The sequence below is a fragment of the Anser cygnoides genome, chromosome 13 (assembly GCF_040182565.1).
Source record: "Anser cygnoides isolate HZ-2024a breed goose chromosome 13, Taihu_goose_T2T_genome, whole genome shotgun sequence".
NCBI classification, from domain to species: Eukaryota; Metazoa; Chordata; class Aves; order Anseriformes; family Anatidae; genus Anser; species Anser cygnoides.
The window spans coordinates 8,038,475-8,059,013 of NC_089885.1; the positions used below are offsets into that span (position 1 = coordinate 8,038,475).

The 20,539-nt window shown below is 42.0% G+C and overlaps 2 protein-coding genes across 5 annotated transcripts in view; both read left to right on the top strand.

The window, feature by feature from the left end:
• RNF128 (ring finger protein 128) overlaps nt 1-14,472 on the top strand; it is a 40,873-nt gene extending 26,401 nt beyond the window's left edge. For both annotated transcript variants that reach the window (XM_013183799.3, XM_048075486.2), the window contains exons 2-7: nt 467-714; nt 6,949-7,020; nt 7,608-7,690; nt 10,955-11,051; nt 11,510-11,678; nt 13,047-14,472. In XM_013183799.3, coding sequence (XP_013039253.1) covers nt 467-714; nt 6,949-7,020; nt 7,608-7,690; nt 10,955-11,051; nt 11,510-11,678; nt 13,047-13,162 — 785 coding nt within the window. In that variant the 3' untranslated portion in view covers nt 13,163-14,472. The remainder of the gene's footprint in view (nt 1-466; nt 715-6,948; nt 7,021-7,607; nt 7,691-10,954; nt 11,052-11,509; nt 11,679-13,046) is intronic.
• Nucleotides 14,473-20,044: 5,572 nt separating this feature from the next.
• TBC1D8B (TBC1 domain family member 8B) overlaps nt 20,045-20,539 on the top strand; it is a 40,660-nt gene continuing 40,165 nt past the window's right edge. For 2 of the 3 annotated variants that reach the window (XM_013183632.3, XM_048075399.2), the window contains exon 1: nt 20,048-20,257. In XM_013183632.3, coding sequence (XP_013039086.3) covers nt 20,128-20,257 — 130 coding nt within the window. In that variant the 5' untranslated portion in view covers nt 20,048-20,127. Of the gene's footprint in view, nt 20,258-20,539 lie in introns of all 3 variants that reach the window. The other variant, XM_048075404.2, reaches the window with a different exon arrangement.

Sequence of the window (20,539 nt, forward strand, 5' to 3'; positions counted from 1 at the left end):
GTGCTGTTAAATTTAGTTAAGAATTAGCAGCAGAGCAAGGAGGGAGGCAGATATGTTACAGGAAGCATCCCTAAGCCACCAGCTCTGTGCCTGGCATCTGGGCGTTCTCCAGGAGCTCAATCCCTCGTGACCTTGCTGTGTTTGTAGGATTTCTTTTTAATTCCATGTAGGTCGAAGGCATGTTAAAATATAAATTGCCGAAGTGTTGTTGAAAATGATGGTGATGAGTGTCCCATATGGGAGTGAGGAGCTTTATGGGGAGGAATGAATTCTAAATATGGTTTGCTATACTGTTGAGCTGAACAAGTACAAAGAGATGATGCTTATTCCTCCAGTCGTATTAAATCTGTCAATGCCAGTTAGAAACTCTCCAGTGTGTTCTTTGGCACTTGAACCAGAGCCTCTGAGATGATGACTGTAATGCAGCACCTGGGAACTGAGCATGGATTCCCCTTCTCTTTTGCAGGTGCAGGAAGCATTGTTGCAATTATGATTGGCAACCTGAAAGGCATGGAGATCTTACGCAGGATCGAGAGTGGCATGAAAGTGACAATGGTTATTGAAGTGGGGAAAAAGCACGGTCCTTGGATGAATCACTACTCCATCTTCTTTGTCTCAGTGTCATTTTTCATTGTCACAGCAGCAACCGTGGGTTACTTTATTTTTTATTCTGCTCGGAGATTCAGGATCACGAGGGCCCAGTCCAGGAAACAGGTGAGTGTGTTGTCTCTGTGTGTGCCATCGCCTATTATCCACCCGAGCCACTATGCTGTGGATCTTAAGGCTGAAATAGTGCTTGAGCACCAAAATCACTAAATTCCTTCCTTCCACAGGAAGGAGAGCGTGTAGTCTTTAAACTGCTAAGGGAGATACGTTTAAACAGCCAAAATCTTTCTACTCAAAGAAATGGCAAAATGTTACCTATCTAATTGTATCTAGAGAGTGCAGCTGATGATGCTTTGCCAACTTTTTCCTACAATTTTACTCCCTGCACTGCAGTGCAGCAATAATGCTGGTGTATTGGAGGAGGTGAGAGAGCTAACCTGCTTTTAGCTGACCCTCACACTTCCCACGTAGCGCTGCCTATGTGCTAGCTGCAATGTGAGACACGACTACAAATGTGTCTGCAAAATGGTGCATGACTCCTGTCGTGTTTTGTAGACCACAAGTTAGGAAACTGCCTCTTGTTGAAAGCTTCTTTCTAACTGAAAGTTTTCTCAGAGCTGCAGTGACAGCCTCAATTAGGAGGTGAAAAAAGGCACTGTTGTGTTCTTTTTAACCCCCAGGCAGGCAATTGTTAATGAGTTAAGTTTCCAAGTAACTCTCCTCTGTGCAATTATCTGATCAGCTGATACAACTAATGCACACAGCTTTGTCTTCAGTCTGATCAGACCCACCTTACACCTGCTACTTCAGGGCTTAAGCAAAAGCCTTAAAGGTGAGAATTAAGTACTAGCATGATGTCTGTCAAAGGTGATGGGCAGCAGGAGGAACAGGATCTGAATGGTTCAGATACAAGAACTTCCCTTGCAGCTGTGTTGCAAAGACGACTGGGTATTTGCGTGCTTCTTTGCAAGCTTTTTGCAGGAGGTACCTGAACTCTGAAAGAAGAGTTATTAGAGTCCTCTCCTACAGGTAGTAGTAGCATAAAGTAGCATAAGCATCTTACTCTAGCTTGGTTTGGGAATTACGTCAGGACTGGGTTAGATACTTAGAGACGTTCTGCCATTAAAGAATATGTGCCCTGACGAGTTTCTGTGCTGTTGTGGAGAGATCAGGCCCCTTGAGCAAGATCCTTCTGAACTAATCTGAAGCTAGAAGTTGGACACAGGTGTTGAAATTTAGGCCAGTTTTGGGCATTGATAACACTTTGGGACTGACTTCTCTAAAATGCTAACATGCAGAACCATTGTTCTTGGCAGGGAGGGACTGGGGTGAATGACAGCAATGTTCACGGGGAACTTGGCCAGAGCTGAACGCCGGGTTCTTGCTCATAACAACAGCTCCTAACTCAGTCGAGTTGGTGTTCTGGAATCCTGTTGTTTAAGTGTAATCTTGTGGATGAGGAACAGTCAGCTGGCAATATGCTTACAGACTAGACATTTAGCAGTGGACTGAAACCTCTATTTTTGCCTTGTCTAAGCTGTCTGCATTATCTTGGGGACTAGGCTTCCCGTTAGTGCTTCATTTTAGACTTTTTGTGTTCTGGTGTTATGCAACAGCTGGAAGTGACATGAGAATACAATAAGGGAATAGCTGGAAGAGCGGTATTGGAAGGCCTCATCTGACTGAGATGTAGCACTGCCACTCCTGGAAGTTGTGCTGGGTTGTGTCTGTAGTACCTTTCACAAGGGGTGGCATGGAGCCCTGTATCTTGATGCTGTCCACTTGCTAACGTCTGTGGACAGGGAAGCATACTGTCTCCTGCTGCTGAATTTCCTCTTCCATTCTGTCTGAACTACCCCATAGTGAGAACTCAGTTCCAGCGCTAAACAGGATTGGGTGCCCTAGAAGCTGATCTGCAAAAGATGCTTGTAATCAAATCATACAAAAAATTTTTCCTCCTGCAAAGGTATTTAACAGAGTAGTTGCAGAAGTTCTGCTCTGTTCTGATCTTTCAGGCTTTCAAAGAGCTACAGATGTTATTAATGCCTCTGGTAGATGGTACTGGGAAAATCCAGTTGGCTTGGCTTGCAACTTCACAAACTGTTTCTATCTTGGGCTCAGTGTGCACAAAGTTTACTTTAGATTGAAAAACAACATTGACAAATGACATGCCAGTTCCACATGATTTCAGCCAAACTGAAATTAAGGAGCCTTAAAGTGCTTTATAAAGTATAAGAATCGAAGAAAGCTTCTCTGCCGTCGTGAAAAAAATCTACTGCTTTGTAGAAGTGAAACCCAAGACAATCCAGAATTGTTTTTTCAATTGTTTTTTGTACCAAGGCGTCTAAAAATTGACCTCACGGGGATAAGATAAGCAAAGAATAACAAAAAAAGTTCTTGTTAGTGAAGGTGAACTAGTAAAAAGGTGGCTCCACAGTGTTCCCTGTTAACTAGCTGACTGGATTTTCAGAGCATTTCCGAAGTCTCAAAACAGAGACTTTGAAACACTGAATATTAGTCAATCAGCTTATCAGTGTGCAAGCTACATGTGGAACTTGCCTGTCATCATTTAGCCCTTTAGAGACTCTGACTGTCTGGACTTTAGTCTGTTATTTGGTGGGGTATTTTCTCCTCCATCACACAGTTGTCTAAGGGTTTTACATTATTCTGGGACGTATATTTAAGAAACAGTTGTGTTTTCATAGTAATTAATACAATTTTTCAAGTATCTGAATGTATGCCTTGACCAGTGTTATAATATTTTTATAGCATCTGTGCACTTCTTGACCTGCCCTGTGGGATTATATTGCTATTCCGTGAAGTCTGACAGTACAACCGAGCATTAGTCTTTTTTTAAATGTCCGTATACTGTTCGAACCAAAAGAAATACTTCCTGATTGCTTTACAGAATGCTGTGATAAACTTATTATGATAAATGATTATAATGCTCTATGGCCTGTTTTTATTATCTTTTGGATTCTTGAATCCCACTTGCTTGCTAGGGGTCAGAGCAGAAACAGGGGTAACCCCTGTTTGAACTGGATGGTCTCAAGGTATTTACCATATTAGCAGTATGCTTTTCATTTTCTTTAACTTGGGAAAAGTCTTCAGACTCCAGTGCTTTCAGAAGTCAGAAGCGATCTCTTGTTTTATAGGTAGTCAGGCTGTTGAGTACATTTAATCTTCACCATTTACCAACAGTTTCTGTACTTTTCGGTACAACTACCTGCATTTTCTAGTGAAGGAACTCTTTTTCTCCTTGGTTTGATCACCATATAACCCACATAAGGTCTGAATGCATTCTTTGCTGCAGAATTTTCTAGAAGGCAGCAGTGCTCTCACTCAGCTTGAGCAGGAATTGTATACAAGTCAGGAATGTGAAACTGTGCAAACCTTATTTAATGTTGAGTGACTATTGAGAAGAGCCAGTCATGTTATCTTGAGGTCCAAGTGAAAACGTGAGTTTAATAACACATCTATCCTAATGGTGAATTGAAATGGAGTCGCATTTTCCTCATGAACCAACTAGATAAGCTGTTTACAACCAGCTATGTATCTGAATGTGTATTTTTTTCTGGGCTTGAAATTCAAGTGTCCACCTCTCCAGTCTGTTAGTGAGGTCTCTGGGTGAAAAGGTGGAAAAACAGGGGAAGGGAAGTAAGATAAGTGCCTTGCTACCTTTCTATTCAGTGAAATGACAAATTCAGGTCTTCAATATATTAGCCTTTCTTAATGCAGAATGGCCAGGGATGTTAATCTGTGGCCTGGTTTCTGATTTGTGCTCAAGTCTTCACTTCCAGTGATTTCATAAGAATTAGGTGTTGCAGCTGAGCATTGACCTAATTAATGGCTTTGAAGGAGGTGAGTTGCTCACCTTGCTGCAATTCAGAGCTACTTCCGTGGCAGGAGTTCCTCGCCTCCTTAGAGCTTGCTGGTCTGCATTGCTGTGACTGTACTCGTAGGGGGCCTGGAAGGCACCCTTGTGCAGGATGGTTTGGAGATTAAATTGGTAATGAGGGACTAGGTAAGACTAAGGACAGCAAACCCACCTTTCCCATTTAGGGACCTATCTACTTCAACATGCTGCAGCCTGGATAGCAGCCAGGACCTGACCTGTCTTCTAGTATCTTGATTCCTTTTTTTCTTGCCTCGGCCTAGTCAGCTTTTTGTTTTTCCAGAGCTGCTGGCTTGAGGCTTTTAAAGTCATTAACACTGAATGTTTGCTCCAAAAACCTGGCTTCACAAAATGCTTTGACATTCCAGGCTTGAGTATTCTGGATCTCCTGGTAGGCTACTCAATAAAAGCTTCCTCTTGCAGCCTTTTGCCATCCCCCTGGAAGTGTGTTCTGCTGTACTTAGCAAAATCAATGTTAAAGGTGAGTTTGCCATCGGTGCATTTCAAGAAGAGCAATTAAACTTGTGCCCAGGCAAAACCTAAAATATCGTTTCAGTAAATTATTAATCATACAGCCATTTGAGTACACTTAAACTTTGCTGTTTGCCAACAGAGTTTCTGCAGCCAGTTGGGTCCTGTCAATATGTTTGGCCTGACATTAGATGTGTAGATTAGGTACTGTAGGAGGGAGTACGCTCCTAGATAGTTTAGTTCTTGATTTATAACAAGTAGCTGTAATGCAGGTACTAATATTGCTGCATTCCTGGTCTGTTAATGGAGCTACATTTGCTACTGAAACTTTTAGGGGCCACAAGGTTTTCTGAGACAAGTATGTGGCTACTTCCCTGTAGCTTGTGTCTGAAACATTGACAAGGGGAACATGATTCTAAAGTGGCTTACAGAAACTTACACTGGTATCTTCAACAGAAGATCTTTATAAGCTTTGAAGAAAATTTTATCAGTTCTTGTTCCTAATAGGTAAAATACATCTGAAAACCTGCTTGCATCCTTCCCCTTAGGATTGTGTGCATATCTTTCTTGATAATTGCTATAGCTATTAACTGTGAAGCTTCTAAAAGGATGCATATTGATGCCATATGTTAGAAGCCCAAAACAACATAGTATACCAGTAAGTTTGGCTTCACCAAAGCTATGTGATAGGATCACAGCAGACCATATAAATTAACTTTTTTGCCATTAACTGCTTCAGCAGAGGAAACTTCATGCAGTCTTGAATTACCAAGCTTTGCTGAGTTTTAGGTGTCATCAGTAGCTCATCACCAACTTGTTCCCTCTCTGCTTCTGCTAGCAGCCCTGCACCTTCATCCCAAAAAAGATTCTTGTAAAAGAAGTAAAATTTGTTTGGGGAAGTAATGCTGGAAAGTTAACAGCACAGTGTTCCTGCATGGAGCGGCTGAATCTGGAAGAGGAGTTTTGATTGGGGCAGCAGTGCCAGAGCTGCCTGATACACCTCCGTGTCCTGAGGCAATAAGAGCACTGGGAGGGAGAGAACAGTCAATTCTTGATGGTGGTGGAACAGCACCAACTTGTGACCTTTAAACAGAGATGTTGGCTCCTGTGCTAATTAAATGCTTTGCAGTGACAGCTGGACAGCAACAGTTGCCAGGCAAGCTGGGCTTCTGCTCGTCTCTGCTCGGGTGTCCTGACAGCACCAAGCAAATGGTGTGGAGGGGAATGCAATTCAGCTTCCTCCTCTGCTTTCATTAAAGCTGCCTCGTAAACCACCTGGGGCTAGTCACTTGATTTATTTCACAAGGTGGTGGAAGTAGGGGAAAAATAGCTGAGAGTTGTTTTTTTTTTTTTTGGTTTGTGTTACTTTGAGCCAAAACTGAGATAAAACTGCATTCTTCCACCTGACAGGTGTGGTTGGTGCTAGGAGGCTGCTGGCTCCTAAGCAGTTTGTGCTCTGTGAAAGTCGTGGCAGAGGAGTAGTTCAGGGTACGCTGGTGGTAACTGAGCTGATGGGCAAAGAGCCTCGCCTTTCATCGTGGTGTGAGTCTCTGCCAGGATGTCATAAAGCAAGTAGTTAAAATTATTGATTGTTGGACTTGGTGTTCAGTCTTCTGTTCCAAGTTAATTTGAAGGTTTCTATTTATTTTGGCTAGGTGTAATCTGATAAAGATGTTATCTTACATCTTCTAAAAGAAGAAACCTTTGAAATTCCTGTGCTTTATGAGAAGGTTAGGTAAAAACAAAGCATGTGCAGATGCTTTGGTGTGTCATCTAGAGTCAATAACCATATGAGTATGTCCTGAAGCTTGTTTCATGTTTTGTCTAAACAGCGTGTTCATGCTTACTTAGCTTGTTTCGATAACATCTAGGTTATAAAACCAAGGTGTCTAATGCAAGCAAGTACCAGTAAGTATTAGTAACCATCACTTCCGAGAAAAATAACCGTGTTTAATGAGGACTGCTTTCTGTTACAGCGACAACTGAAGGCCGAAGCTAAGAAGGCCATTGGACAGTTACAGCTGCGCACCCTGAAGCAAGGAGACAAGGTATAACTCGTCTGCCATGTCCTGAGCCTTCTGGCGCATACTTTGCACAAATGTAAAGCTTGGTCCTTCACACTGGAAAAGGGTGCAGAAGCCTCTTGGAACCTGTAACTGTGTGTTGCAGAGGTGGTTCCTCTTTCAGACCAAGTCCTTTTCAGGGGTGCAAGACTTCCAAATCTGCACTTTCTTATAAATTTTTTTTAGCTGCTTACTTGTATTGTTGTTGAGTTGAGAGTTCCTAATTTTGTGGCATGGATGCTTAAAGGTGAACTAGCACCTCTTCCCAGCTTCACTGGCTATTCTTGTGGTTAAAATTGGTGGTAGTAATTTCCAAACCTCTGCAGTAGTGCCTGAAATAACCCAGTGATGGTTTGCAGCTGTATTTCTAAACCATGGGATTAAACTTTGAATGCTTCTGTTCAAACATCAGCTTTACTATGAGTAATCCATTAAAATGTGTTTATATAAGATTATATATGGAAGCTATTTTAGATTACTTTAGCTAGACCCCTTTGTCCACAGTAAATCTGACTAGTTCAGAAGAAGCTTTCACAGTTGATTAATGCTGTAAATTCATTTTGCCGCTTTAGGAAACTGGTCCTGATGGAGATAGCTGTGCTGTGTGCATTGAGCCGTACAAGCCAAACGAAGTAGTGCGTATCCTGACTTGCAAGTAAGTCATCTTCCAAACTGACCCTTAATCCAAGATAATGAAACGTGCCTCTACTGGATATCCCTTCTGCTGTGTTAACAAAGCTGATCAAGCTCAAATCAAGCTGTTGCAGAGCATGAATTCTTGAATCTGTCAGTGTTTCAAATTACAGGAACTATGTAAATGGACACTTGTATGAACACGGGTTGTAGGGGCACACTACCTTCCACTGTACAGCTTGGCTGAACACATTGCTTCTCCAGAAGATTCTAGGGCTTTTTAAAGATTTCTTCCTCTGCTGACTGTATTGGGTTTATATGGCAAGGTTTTGGTAGTGGGGGGGCTGCAGTGGTGGCCTCTGTGAGAAGATTCCAGAAATTGCTGTTAGATAATGGCCACTTTTAGCCGGCTCCAAAGGGACCTGCTGTTGCCCAGAGCCAAGCCAATAAATGATCTTGTTTGCGCCTCTGTGAGAGCAGATTTAAGAAAGGGGAAAGAAAAACTACTGCATAACAGCAGCTGGGAGAGTGAGGGTTGAGAACCAGCCCTGCAGAGATGAAGGTCGGTCAGCACAGAAGGAGGGCAGGAGGTGCTCCAGGCACACAGCACAAGTTCCCCTGCAGCCTGTGGAGAGGCCCCTGGTGGAGCAGGCTGTCCCCCTGCAGCCCATGGGTCCCGCATGAGAGATGAAGCGATATTGACTGACTGCAGCCTCCATTCCCCTGTGCTGCTCGGAGGAGGACTACGTAGAAGAGGGTGGATTGGGGGGGGGGGGGGGGGTGTTCTTAGTTTGAGAATTTCTCACTGCTCTAGCTTGTTAGTAATAAGTAATACATTTTATTAATCTTCCTACTCTGAGTCTGTTTTGCCTGTGACAATAACTGTTGAATGATCTCCCTCTTGTTATTTCAACCCTCGAGCCCTTTTCACCATATTTTCTCCCCCTTTCCCTTTTAAGAAAGGGAGTGAGAACGGTTATGGTGAAACTCAGCTGCCCAGCTGAGTAAACCACCACACTAGTGTATGAAAATGATAACTCTAAATTGCAGATAACTGGTGAAACTATGCACTTTTCTTGTCACTCAGTTTCCTGTTTCCTGAGAGGGTCATTGATATCAGTCTGGTAACCTAAACTTGTTAAACCATGCTAACTTGTATAGTTTAGAAGAAAACACTTCTTGATTCTTGCATGCCTCTTCTGAAATAAAGGCCAAAATAGAGCTATAGCAGTTTATTTTATTCTTCTAGAATTTTATATTATTGTATCTCATTGTGCTCCTGTGAAAGCCTGGTATACTACTGTTTTAATTTGATAGTTCCTAAGATAAGTAATGAAGCCTTTTCAAGGTTTAAGGAAGTTTGTTCTGTGTGAGTTCTCTGTGTGCCTGCTGAATGGGACTGCTGTGGCAAAGCTTCTAAAATCAGAGTTAAAGTACGCAGGTGAAATACTGTGTGAACTGCACAAATTTGATATGGGAAGAATGTGCTTTTACATGGGGAGGGTTATGAAAAAGCACTTAAAGTTTTGATATAGGAAAAATCCAGTTCTGAAGAATGGAAAAATCTGTGGCTGTTATGTTCTGAGCAGTGTTATTTGTCAAACACTGTTAAATCTGAGCTGGAGTTATTATAGCGTTGCAAAAGCTCTCTGTTTACAAGTAGTAGGACTTCTCAGCTGGTTTGATATCAAGGGGCTGGGCTGGTAAGGTGTTATCAACAAACTTCCTTGATCTAATGCATCGTAATTTAGAATAAAACAAAACTGAATAAGCTTTCAGGAATGTCCCAATGGTTATTAGGTTGTCTTGTCACATTTGTGCTAGTGGGTAGTCCTGTATAGTAATGAATTAAGTGCCATAAGTACAGAGGCATTTAGAGAAGTCAGTTCTAAGTATCTAAAGCCTGTCCTGTTAGTTCCCTATAAAGCCTCCTGATCTTGATGTGAATTTGTAAAACAAAGCATGATTTACTGGGTTAAGAGGAGAGTGACTTCTTTCGAATGTATTATTTATAGATGAATTTGTTATACTGTGTTTTGCTCTGAGTCTGCTTTTAAATATATTTGTTTCATTCCTCTTTGGCCCAAGTATGGCTGTAAATGAGACTAGCTTAAGATGACCATGTTTGCTTGATGATCTCTGCCAATATCAACCATATTAAACTCTCTATAAACTGATATTTACTGGAAGAATGTACTTGATGTTGGTGGTCAGCCACAGTGATGAGACCCTCCTTGTTAAAAGCATTTAACTGTATCTATAAATGAAACAAGCAAAACAAGCAATTGAATGCTCCTGTGAGTCACATCAGTGGTATCTGAGTATCTGGGGCGTATGTGTTTGCAGAAGGCATTCTTGTCCAGATAGTCAAACTGTAGGCATTTATAGCAGGAGAGGTACACCAGACCTAAGCACAAGTTCTCAAAATTGTCACGCATCAAGGAAGTTTTAGGCTGTACTATAGACATTACATTGGTACAGGTGGAAGGAAGTGATGTTTATGTAAGCTGAATTGGGGAATTTTGTATCATGCTTAGGTGTAGGACACCGAACACCAAATGTGGTGAACTCTTCACTTCTTTCACAATAGAGACGTGATTAACATTGAACAGTGCCTGTGTGCCTTGCTGTTTCTATTCAGGCAGAAGGAACAGGCAAATTACAGGATTTCAAGTAGTCTGTCTGAATCTGTGTCCTAATTCAGACTCATTGTGGAACTGAGTATCTTCATAGAAGCAAACATTTGCATCTGTAATGGCTATGAACTATATTTAATTTATTGTGTATGCAGCCTGCCAAATATCCACTTGGAATACACAATGACTGTATAGGCAAAGTAAATGTGTGGGAGTGTAGTTTATGTTGAGGACGTAACCTGGTGAGTTTTTTTCTATGTAGTTTTAACAGAAGTGCTATTTAGTCATGCATCTGCATGACAAAAGTTGACCTTGATATTACTGTTGGTGTCAATATTTGCATTATTAAAAGTATCAGCTGGGAATCCATTGTACAGTGATTTAAAAAAAAAAACCAACAACTTAGGACTGATGTAGCAGAGATAATACTGAATTTTAGCAAGCTGGGTAGAGAAACCAATAACCATAAAACAGCTATAGGTTGAGAGACTAACCAGCTAGCTGTAACTTTCAACTGCAACTTCTGGCAAAATAAGGTAATTCATTCTAGAATGAATGAACTTTCAGTGTTTGTAAATAAGTCTAGTTGCTGCTACGTAAACATCTTCACTGATGTGAAACATAACTTGTTGGTTACCTTCTTCCACCAGCCATCTCTTCCACAAGAATTGTATTGACCCCTGGCTTCTAGAACACAGGACATGCCCAATGTGCAAGTGTGACATACTCAAAGTTCTGGGTGTTGAGGTAAGTCAGTCTTTCCTGGTGGTGGATGCCACTATCAATATTACGCTAGGATACATAAAGAATTGCTCGTGTGTTCTGCCTCTGATCTGGGCAAATGCCAGAGGAAGATGCTGTTGCCAGTGCCTGACACTGCCTGGAGCAGCTAAAATGTACATCAGAGTTTGCCTGGAGGATGGACACCTGCACTGAGTGGAAGAAAAATAGATTTTCCTAATGCTGGGCAATAAAAGGGAAGAGCTAGCTGAAGAATGCGGAAGCTGCATCTGAACTTCCCACTCTAAATAGACAGTAGCTGGTTTTCACTTATGATGCTGAAGGTTAACAGCAGAGCTTTTTATTTATTTGAAATCTTTTGAGTAAAAGTCAACAAGACTTCATTCCCTGCAGACACTGTTTTTCTGGAAAGATGTATACTCCTTCAAAGCTGTAACTTAAGCACTTTCTCTTTTTTTGCAAAGGTGGATGTAGAAGATGGGACAGAGTCTGTGCAAGCTACAGTATCCAGTGGGACATCAAATGTCACTTCAATTAACGAAGAAGATAGTCGTAGTGAAACTGCATCATCTGGATATGCTTCTGTACAAGGAGCAGATGAATCTGTTCTGGAGGAACATGCGCCATCAGAAAGTAAGTATATTGCTTCATCTGTTTTGCTGGATTGCATTGCCCTTCCATTGATTGTGCTATGAATTAGGGTGTTTTTGCCTTTATAACAGAGCAGTGCTTTAAGACTTGTCTGCAGAACAAGGTGTTCATCTTCCCTGTTGTTTTAGCACTTGGCTCTGATACTTACTTTATTCAAATGAGGTACAATCTAAACTTGAATTAAAACCAGAAGCTTAGGAAAAGAGAAGTTGAAAATCACAAGCTTAATACTTGCAGGCCAAAGGGAATTTCTGAAGATTTTCCTTCTCTTGTTGTCTCTTTGGAGATTACATTTTGGATGAGTGAGTGTTGCTTTGCCACCACATCTGTCCACTTTAAGTAATTAAACACTCAGAAAATCTTTAGGAAGTCTGTCCAGCTTTAGCATAAATGATGCAAAACCAGAAATGATATGCTTCCTGTTGAATTTCAGATTTTGCCGAGGCTGAGTCATCACTGAACACTTTTCAGAGTGTTTTAATTGCAAAAGACGATTAGCATTTCCAAATGCTAATATTTTAGCATCTTTTGTTATCTTTTTTGAACAAGAGCATACATATTGAAAATGCTTTTTAATATTCAACTCTGCCAGCAATCTCAGTGCTTCTGGTTTCTTCTTTTAATTGAAAGAGATTCCAGATATACAAATTAGTGTAATTATCCTGGATGGTGGAATTGCCTTGGAAAGAGGAATAAGTTTGGAGGCTTTCACAGGTGAAAGGGATGTGGCTGCCTAGCTCTCCTGCTGGATGCCTAGCTGATATAATAGGAAAGTGTGGGATTTGCTGCCACCTGTAGGACATCATGCCCCAGCGAGTGAAGTGTATATGGAAGTGTCCTGTTTAGGCACCCTAGCTGAACAAAGGGCACTTCCTATAAGCTAAACATCAGAAGCTGAAATGGCATCCCTATAAATAAATGAAGTGATGCTGGACTAGCTAGATGGCTCAGGCCCTCGTGTATTCTCACCTTCAGTGGCAAGGACAAATACTTATGTCAACCTAACAAAAATACTGTGTAGGGAGAAGGCCATCCTTTCTGAATTGCCATGTCTTCCACTGTTTATCCTGAACCAAGTATCTTGGAGTTACTCCTGATGCCTGTCTTTAGTAGCCCTAAAGTCACCTGAGAATTGTCTCCTTATTTTCTTTTTTGTTGCTTCATGCTGCCTTCTGGCACTTGCGTGCACAACCTGTGCTTGCTCAACGCTAGTGAGAACTGAACTCCAAAGCCTAGAAAAGATGACTGCAGTGAGCTTGTGGAAATAAAGCAAGTGTGTTTTGCTTTAAGGTAGTAAAGCTTGCCTGTAACGCTTTTTAACTTGTCTTTTCTTGTTTTTGTTCTGGATAGATGATAACACACATCTTGTAAATAATGAATCCCAACCTTCAGCTGTGAATGTTCCACCCCTTGACAACCCAACTTTTGAGGGAGATGAAACGCAAGTTCATGAAGTCAAGTCCTAAGAATATGCCCAGCAACATGGTGTAAGCCTTCTGCAAGGAGCTGCCTACTGCCATCACGTGTATACCAAACATTGTAAGAATCCAGTGGATGACTGTAGCAGCGATGTTGCCTTGGAAATGCTGAGATCAAATAGATTTAAATCATGATTATATGGTTTGCAATTCTTGAAACTGCATCTCCCATGTGGAATTTAGTTTTAGCACTCTTCAGATAAAGCTGTCTTAAATATAAAGAAAACGTCAGATTATAACACTAAAACAAAAGTTCCATCTTCAGCAAAGCTTCTATTCAGCATTTGAGTTCCTTTTATAGGGAGAACATTCTTTATATAGTAGCTGTCTCTACTGGTAATTGTTTTGACTTGTTTTTTTTGTTGTTTATTGTTTTTAATTCAAGTGGATTCTCATTGTAAACGAATAGATTTTGATCTGGTCTAATTCTTATTTACCAGACACAGTTTTTCAGTTTAAAGCAACACTGTATTTAATATTTCAGTGCACTAATTTGGTAGGAGAAAGTACAGAGTAATGTCTGTCAAACCGGATTTTTCCCGCATTGTCTTTGGTTATCTGGTGAAGAGATTGACTCTTGACCTCTCCACTCCAATCCACCTACCACATATTTCCTAAAGGGAAAAAGAGGGCTTCGGGCTAACAGGCCAAATCTGACTTGCACAATACTGCAAAGGGAACAAATGCAGGAACTTTCCAAACCTGTTGATATTAGTCTGAAAGATCCTGTATGATTTTTGGAGTTATAACAATCTCTAACAGCAGCAATATGCAAGAGTCCTGGCTTTGTGGAAGTCTGGGATGGCTTCTGGAAGACTTGAAATAAAGATGAAAAGGTAGATCCTTCTCAAAGGATCTGCTGTGTCTTGTTCAGGCAACACCTAGGAAAGATCCCAGTCTCTGAAAAATGGTGGACTGTTGCTGTGCAGTGTGTTGCATGTGTGCTAAAGCTGATGTCCTGTAAATGTAACGTGATTGGAAAAGTTTTCTGCCATCTGTGGGGAGTTGAAGGGGTCGGGGAGGAACACTGGATACTTCAATATTAAGTTTAGGGCCTTGCCCATCAAAGGTAACTGAGGACATCTTACAGATGCACTTTATTTTTTTATCTCTGTAACTATGGTTTGTTTCTAATGTTAGCAGAGCTTTGTCTTAAAGCCCGCAATAAGGTACTATTAAATCTGCAGGGGAAAAGCAATGCCTTTTCTTATCTATAGTATAATTAAGGATGTTGTAAATATTTCATGATTTGTATTGAATTTGAATATGAAAATGTAAATAAAACTATATTCTGATGACCTGTTTGTCTGACACTAAATGGTGCTTATCAGCTCGTGTGGAAGCAAATGCTATTCTCAGTTCTGCCCCATCCCACAACCCTGAAACTTTGCTGTTGCGAGGCCAAAAAGCACCAGTGCTTGCTCAAAGTAATTGGAGTAAGGAGTGCTAATTATGTGCTGGATGCTTCCATTACATGGATTAAAAATTTTGCTGAGGGGCTTGAGCCCAGTAGCTGTACTCAATATACAAGAAAAACAAGCACGTTAGGACAGGCCCTCGAGCCCTCGAGGTTAGATAGCCAAGAGGTGGGTGTACTGGCAGGGTGGTGGTAACACAAAGGGCATGTTGTCTTGAATTCTATCTTCTTCTTGTGTTAGGGACTCCCTATGCCTGCCACAGATTTGTTTGCCGGCTGCTTGATGTAGTTGTGAACTACTTGTTTGTGCACGGATCAGCACAAGGCAGTCTTACTCAAATTCTTCAGATCACTTGCATCTCACTTTCCTGTCTGGTTGATCAGCATTCCCATCCTTACTTAAAAGTTATTGCTCTTTGTCTTACAAAGCATTTTAGAAATAATTAAGTGCCCTTTGTTCTGTACTAGGAAGCTAGACATTGACAAATATTTACTATTTCCTAATTTAGCAGTAGGTACTGCATAGTACTTCTCAGTTCAGGGTAAGGCAAAGGTGTCACTACACAAAAGTACAGAAATGCTGCCCAACCAAATTGACCACCACTCTGTTTTGCAGACTTCCCCATCAAGTCCAGGAAGCATTGATGGGTTATGGGCTCAAACTGTAAACCTAAGTATAATCTGACTTCATGCTGAAACTGTATCTTGCTGATAGCTGTGGTGATCTTCCTATCCTACCTCTGAAATGTAGGACAGAGAAGGGAGCTGGCAAGCTGTGAATACACCCCCTGAATGCTTAATTTCATTTTCATTTCAAAAAGCTTTTATAAATTTATGGTGTATAAGCTGTGTAATAGTCTCATGCTGTTATGGAGTCATCTGGCAGTCTTGGGTTTAATGGGAACAAGATTCAACCTTCAAACAAACCATCACTAACAAAAAGGTGGGAAGGGAATTCAGACCAACTCAACTTATTGAGAGGTGCTTTGGCATTTTTTTTGTTCTGATCCTATTGATCCTATGCATATGGATTACTTCTCTGGTAGAATTCCAGCTTTTCTATTTGCTGTCTCTTAAGCAATAAACCTGCATTTCTTCCAGTCCTGGTGTTTCTAATGGTAAATCCAAGGGTAAGGTGGATGCACAGCATTTTCTCAAGGAGTGCACTAGTAGAGTAAGGAGGGATGCAGCAGCAGAACACCAGTGAACTCAATTCAGGCTAAGATAGGATCTGATGCTGTAAACGTATTCTGTAAAGATGTGAATTTACTCAGAGCTCAAGGTATCTATGCTACTTTTTAGAAAAATTTTGAAGATGGTTGGATCAAATGTGAAGTACAATCAAGGGAGTAAGAGCAGCGTTTGTAGCTGGGACAGTATTTGAGCTGCTAGGCAAAATAATTAAATGCTTTTCTGGTTTTGCATCTTAACCTTGAGAGCCTGCCATATACAGATTCTGTTTGTAAATATTCTCCATGCAAGGGTTTGTTTTAAAATGAAAGTTTGAAAATTTTGCAAACTATTATAGTGAGCTCAGGTCTGTTGCTGTCTCATTTTGAGAAAACTTTTTTCTTATTTCACTCAGTTCCGCAGAGGTTTTCCCCTTGAGAACATTGCTACAGTTATTGCTGCTTTAAAGAAATTCTGAAGTTGCACTTTGTATTTTCAAGTTTCTATAGATAGGACCTGTCTTTGGCTGGCTTTGCTTAGAGCACTGTGCAACACACTTGTTTTTTTTGTGATGCTACCGGCTTGGTTGGTTCTGTGTACAGATGAATATATATGTGTGTGTTGTGACATAATAGACTCCTTTAAGCAAGATGCAAACAGGAGTGTGCCTGAGGGTAGGGTTATTCCTGAAAAGCAATGTGAGCTTGTTGTTATTCTGCAGTAGTTTCGATGTTTTGCTACGCATACTAACGTTTGCATGTAAGATGCTAAAAATGATGTGCCCACAAGGGGTAACAGTTGTTAAAATGAATGCCTCTTTTGACTCTGTTTCCATTGAGTCACAGACATCTCAATTGTTCTGTCCCCAAAGAGAAAGCAGAACAGGTTCAAACGTCATCTAGCATGTTTACTCACTGCTGTCACTTATCTTTCTCCCCCAGGAAAGCTCTGATCTAGACACATAAATGCCTCAGGTTCTTAAAGCAAGGTTGGGCAATATTTTTTATCCCTGTAGGAGAGAAAGTCTTGTCACCAGATGCTGTATTACCGTGCTTTCTTGTAAACCAGACTTCACAACAGTGGGATTTTATTGTAAATGCAAAATTTTAAAGAATTTTCTCATATCAAGGAAAAAAAATCAGATGTCACTATAGAAATGTAGTTATAACTGAGCTTTTGCTTAAGGGAAACGAGGCCATATGTTGAGGGACTGCAAGCATATAAATTTAGTGTGAGTCAAGAGAGCAGTTGGATTTCCCATAAAATTGAGAGGTGTGGTCCATCTCACTCTTTAGTTGGAAGGATCTGTGCTTGTCAAGTGACCTAACGGCTGGACAGAACAAATACATGCATCTACCTTGGCTGCTTGATTTGATTAAATTTTATCCAGTGTTTAGCATATACCAGGTCAGAAGCTAGTCCTGCCTTTTCACCCAGGTTTAGATCAATGTCTTTCCTGCATAGATCTGAATAGCGTTGAACTCCCTCAGAGTTGTAATGGTCGGCATTTTGGAGTAGATGAAAGGAAATTTTTTGGTTTTGGCAATTTCATTTTGGCTCTAAGGGAAACTTGAATCCAAATTGTGAAGTTCACCCACAGTGAATTAACAGCTATGTAGTTCTCTACGCTGTTTGTTAAACTGGTGGTTATACAAAGTGAAGCCAAAATCTATTTATGTAGCTATTTATCTATTTATATACTCTTGGCTGAAGTTACTGAAGGGAAATCATTTGCCATTTTCAGGAGGTCTTTAATGCAGTGAAAGAAAAATTCCGCAGCACTAAATGGATCTCTCTTGCTGTGGGATGCATTGATTAGACTGTAGGATGATTGTGCACTGATTAAGACAGAATTTAAGCGTCTATAAATAAATTCATCGCTCTTTGCATCTTAATAGTATTTGGTTAAGAATCCAGTGCCTGAGGGAATTGGAAAAAAGGAAGACATTCAGGACCTTGAACCAACGGAGAGGAAAACAAAGCATTTTCCAAGCAGCAGCTTTATTGTTAATTTTTTAATCTGAATAAAAAGTTTGAATTTTACATAAGAAAGCAGCATATGTTCTAACACGTCTAGCCTGTGCAAGATGCCAACAGCCAAATTCTACGTAGGAATGCCAAGGGCATCTCTCCTTACAATTAGCATCAGTATTAGAAGACCTGTGTCAGATCCTAAATAAGTATTTCCTATCCAAGGGCTTGGCTAATTGGGGAAAATTAAATGGTAAATACTCCCTCAGGGAATGCTCTTAGAAAAGTAGCATCTGTGTAGGAATCGCTGTCAGTTTTGGTAAATCTCCAGGAGCTGCCACAGCAACAGCTCACCCACAGGAACCCATTCATGTCTGTTACTTCAGATGGGGGGATTTAGGGGACTGCCTCATGGAGAACAATATGCTGGTATATCTTAATTGTTTGCCTTGTTTCATTAATGTTTTATCTACGTTAGATACCACATGTTGGCTGATGACTTTTAATTCATTTTTCCGGTGTAGTAAATGTAGGGCAGCAGAAATTTGTTTCTATTATACTCTATTATAAAAATAGGTAAAATAATATAGTAGTATTAGTTCAATTCAGTCCCAAAGGTAAATCTGCTTAATACTGGAATTATCTTGCTATGGTGTAATGAGTGATTGGAAGAAAAAATGTCTTATGCCAGTGCAATTCATCCAGTTTCGAAAACTTCTAGTGAATTAAATGTGACTGCATGCTTGGTGCTGCTTTCACCTTGGTGCTGCTGGATCAGTAGTTCCTTATGCAGTTGCAAGTGGCCAGGCATTGCCAAACATCTTTCTGTGAGTGCTTGGCAAAATCTCGCTGTGCCTGTGCTCACAGATAGACCAGTGGCTAGCAGAAGCTCTATGGGACACGGAGTACATCTGGGACTGCTGAAGAGGCTGAAGGAAACAAAGGATAAAGTGAAAAAGTGCCAAGTTTGAAATCTGTTGTTAGCGCATGATGTGCATAATTTCTTTTTTTAGAAGAGTTCAAAGTAGAGGCTGAGTTTAAACAAATGCGTACTGGATGTTTCATATGATACACAATCAATAAAGCACTACTCTTGGAAAATCTTAGGAAGGTCAATAATGCTAGAAAGAGAGCTAAAGGAAGGATCTGACAGGGCAGCAAACTGCAGAGAAGTTTCTGGGAAACGGGAACGACCTACTTTGTACCGAGTGATAGAATCTGTCAGGAATAAAGAGCAGGAGTGAATCTTTCACACTTGGAGTTATCTTTAGCAAAAGCCTCTGAAAATTCCTCAGCACCAGCAACCTGGAGCAGAGGCAACGCCACTCCCCTAAATTTTGTTTATGGCCAGCACCAGAAGATACCATTTAGGAAACAGAGTGTTACCACGTGTCATGCCACAGGGAGAGAGCTATGGTTCTTCTGACAAGGTTGTGAAAAGACTGGTGAAGAAACACCAGAAGAGAGAGCTAACTAACGAGAAGACTGAGCAGCTGTGATCGTCGCTTCCTGGGGAGGTGTTCACTCGCTACCAGGCTAGATTGATTTTTTCTACCCTAGAACAATGGGTAAAGTCAGTGTGTAGATGATCTGAAGAACTACTCCACTAGAATGAATGATAAAGTTGTTTCAGACGAATCATAAAAATACAAAGCCCCTGAGTCAAACTGTTGTTAAGGCAACCAAAACGTCAACACCGTTCCACAATAGCTCTTAATCTCGTTGGGTGATAGAAGCGAGGAGGCAGGCTGTCTTTTTTTATAATGCGGTATGTAAATAGGCAACATTGGCCATATGTCTGCTGGTGGTGTGACACGCCAGCTGGGAGGTGACACCTGTGGGTGGTGTGACAGGGCGTGTGGCCCTGTGGAGCGCAGCGGTCAGGGCTGCATGGCAGGCTGGCCGCGTGTTTCTTGTGGTGTGAGTCTCGGTGCCGACTGGAAAACAAGCGTAAGTGCTAAAACTAAATATATAAAAAGCCATGTTCTTTGGTGATGAATGTTGGGCCAACATTTCAAATGGACTTCTTTGGATGGTGTAAGGGAAATAAAAGAAAAATCCCTTTGTGAAGACCGCAGGGGGACGAGCCCCGGTCCCGTTCCGCGAGTCGCCGCCGCCCTCCCTCCAATCGCCCTAACGGCCTGTCAGGCTGCCGCCACAGCAGCCGAGGAGGCGGGCGGCCACGCAAGGCCCGACGGGAGTTGTAGTCCCTCAGTCGCCGTCGCTGGGCGGCGGGGCTTCCGCGATGACTACAACTCCCAGCATGCCTCGGGGGCGGCGGCGGCGCTTGGCACCCGGGCTGTGGACGTGGGAGCGGGAGGTCGGGGCGGCGGCGGCGGCGGGTATGGGCGGCGGCGGCGGCGGCGGCGGGGGGGTGCAGTGAGGGGCCGCCGAGATGTGGCTGAAGCCCGAGGAGGTGCTGCTGAAAAACGCCCTCAAGCTGTGGGTGCTGGAGCGCTCCAACCAGTACTTCGTGCTGCAGAGGCGGCGGGGCTACGGCGAGGAGGGCGGCGGCGGGCTGGCAGGTACTGCCCTGCAACGGGGGGCGGCTGGGGGGCGTCCTGTGGGGAGGGGAAGGGGAAAAAAGGGGGAGGGAAGGGTGGACGAAGTGCCTGGGGCTCGGTGCGGGGCCTCCTGGGTGCCCCCCGTGCTGGCAGCTCTGCAGAGGGGCCGGCAGATCCGCCTGTGAGGCTGCTGGAAGCGAGCTCCTGCTTGGGTGCTTCTGGGCTCGCATTTGAAAAATAAATTTCCAAAAAATAAGCGTGTGCTGTGATGGAGTGTCTCAGGAGCAGCTGATCCAGAAACTG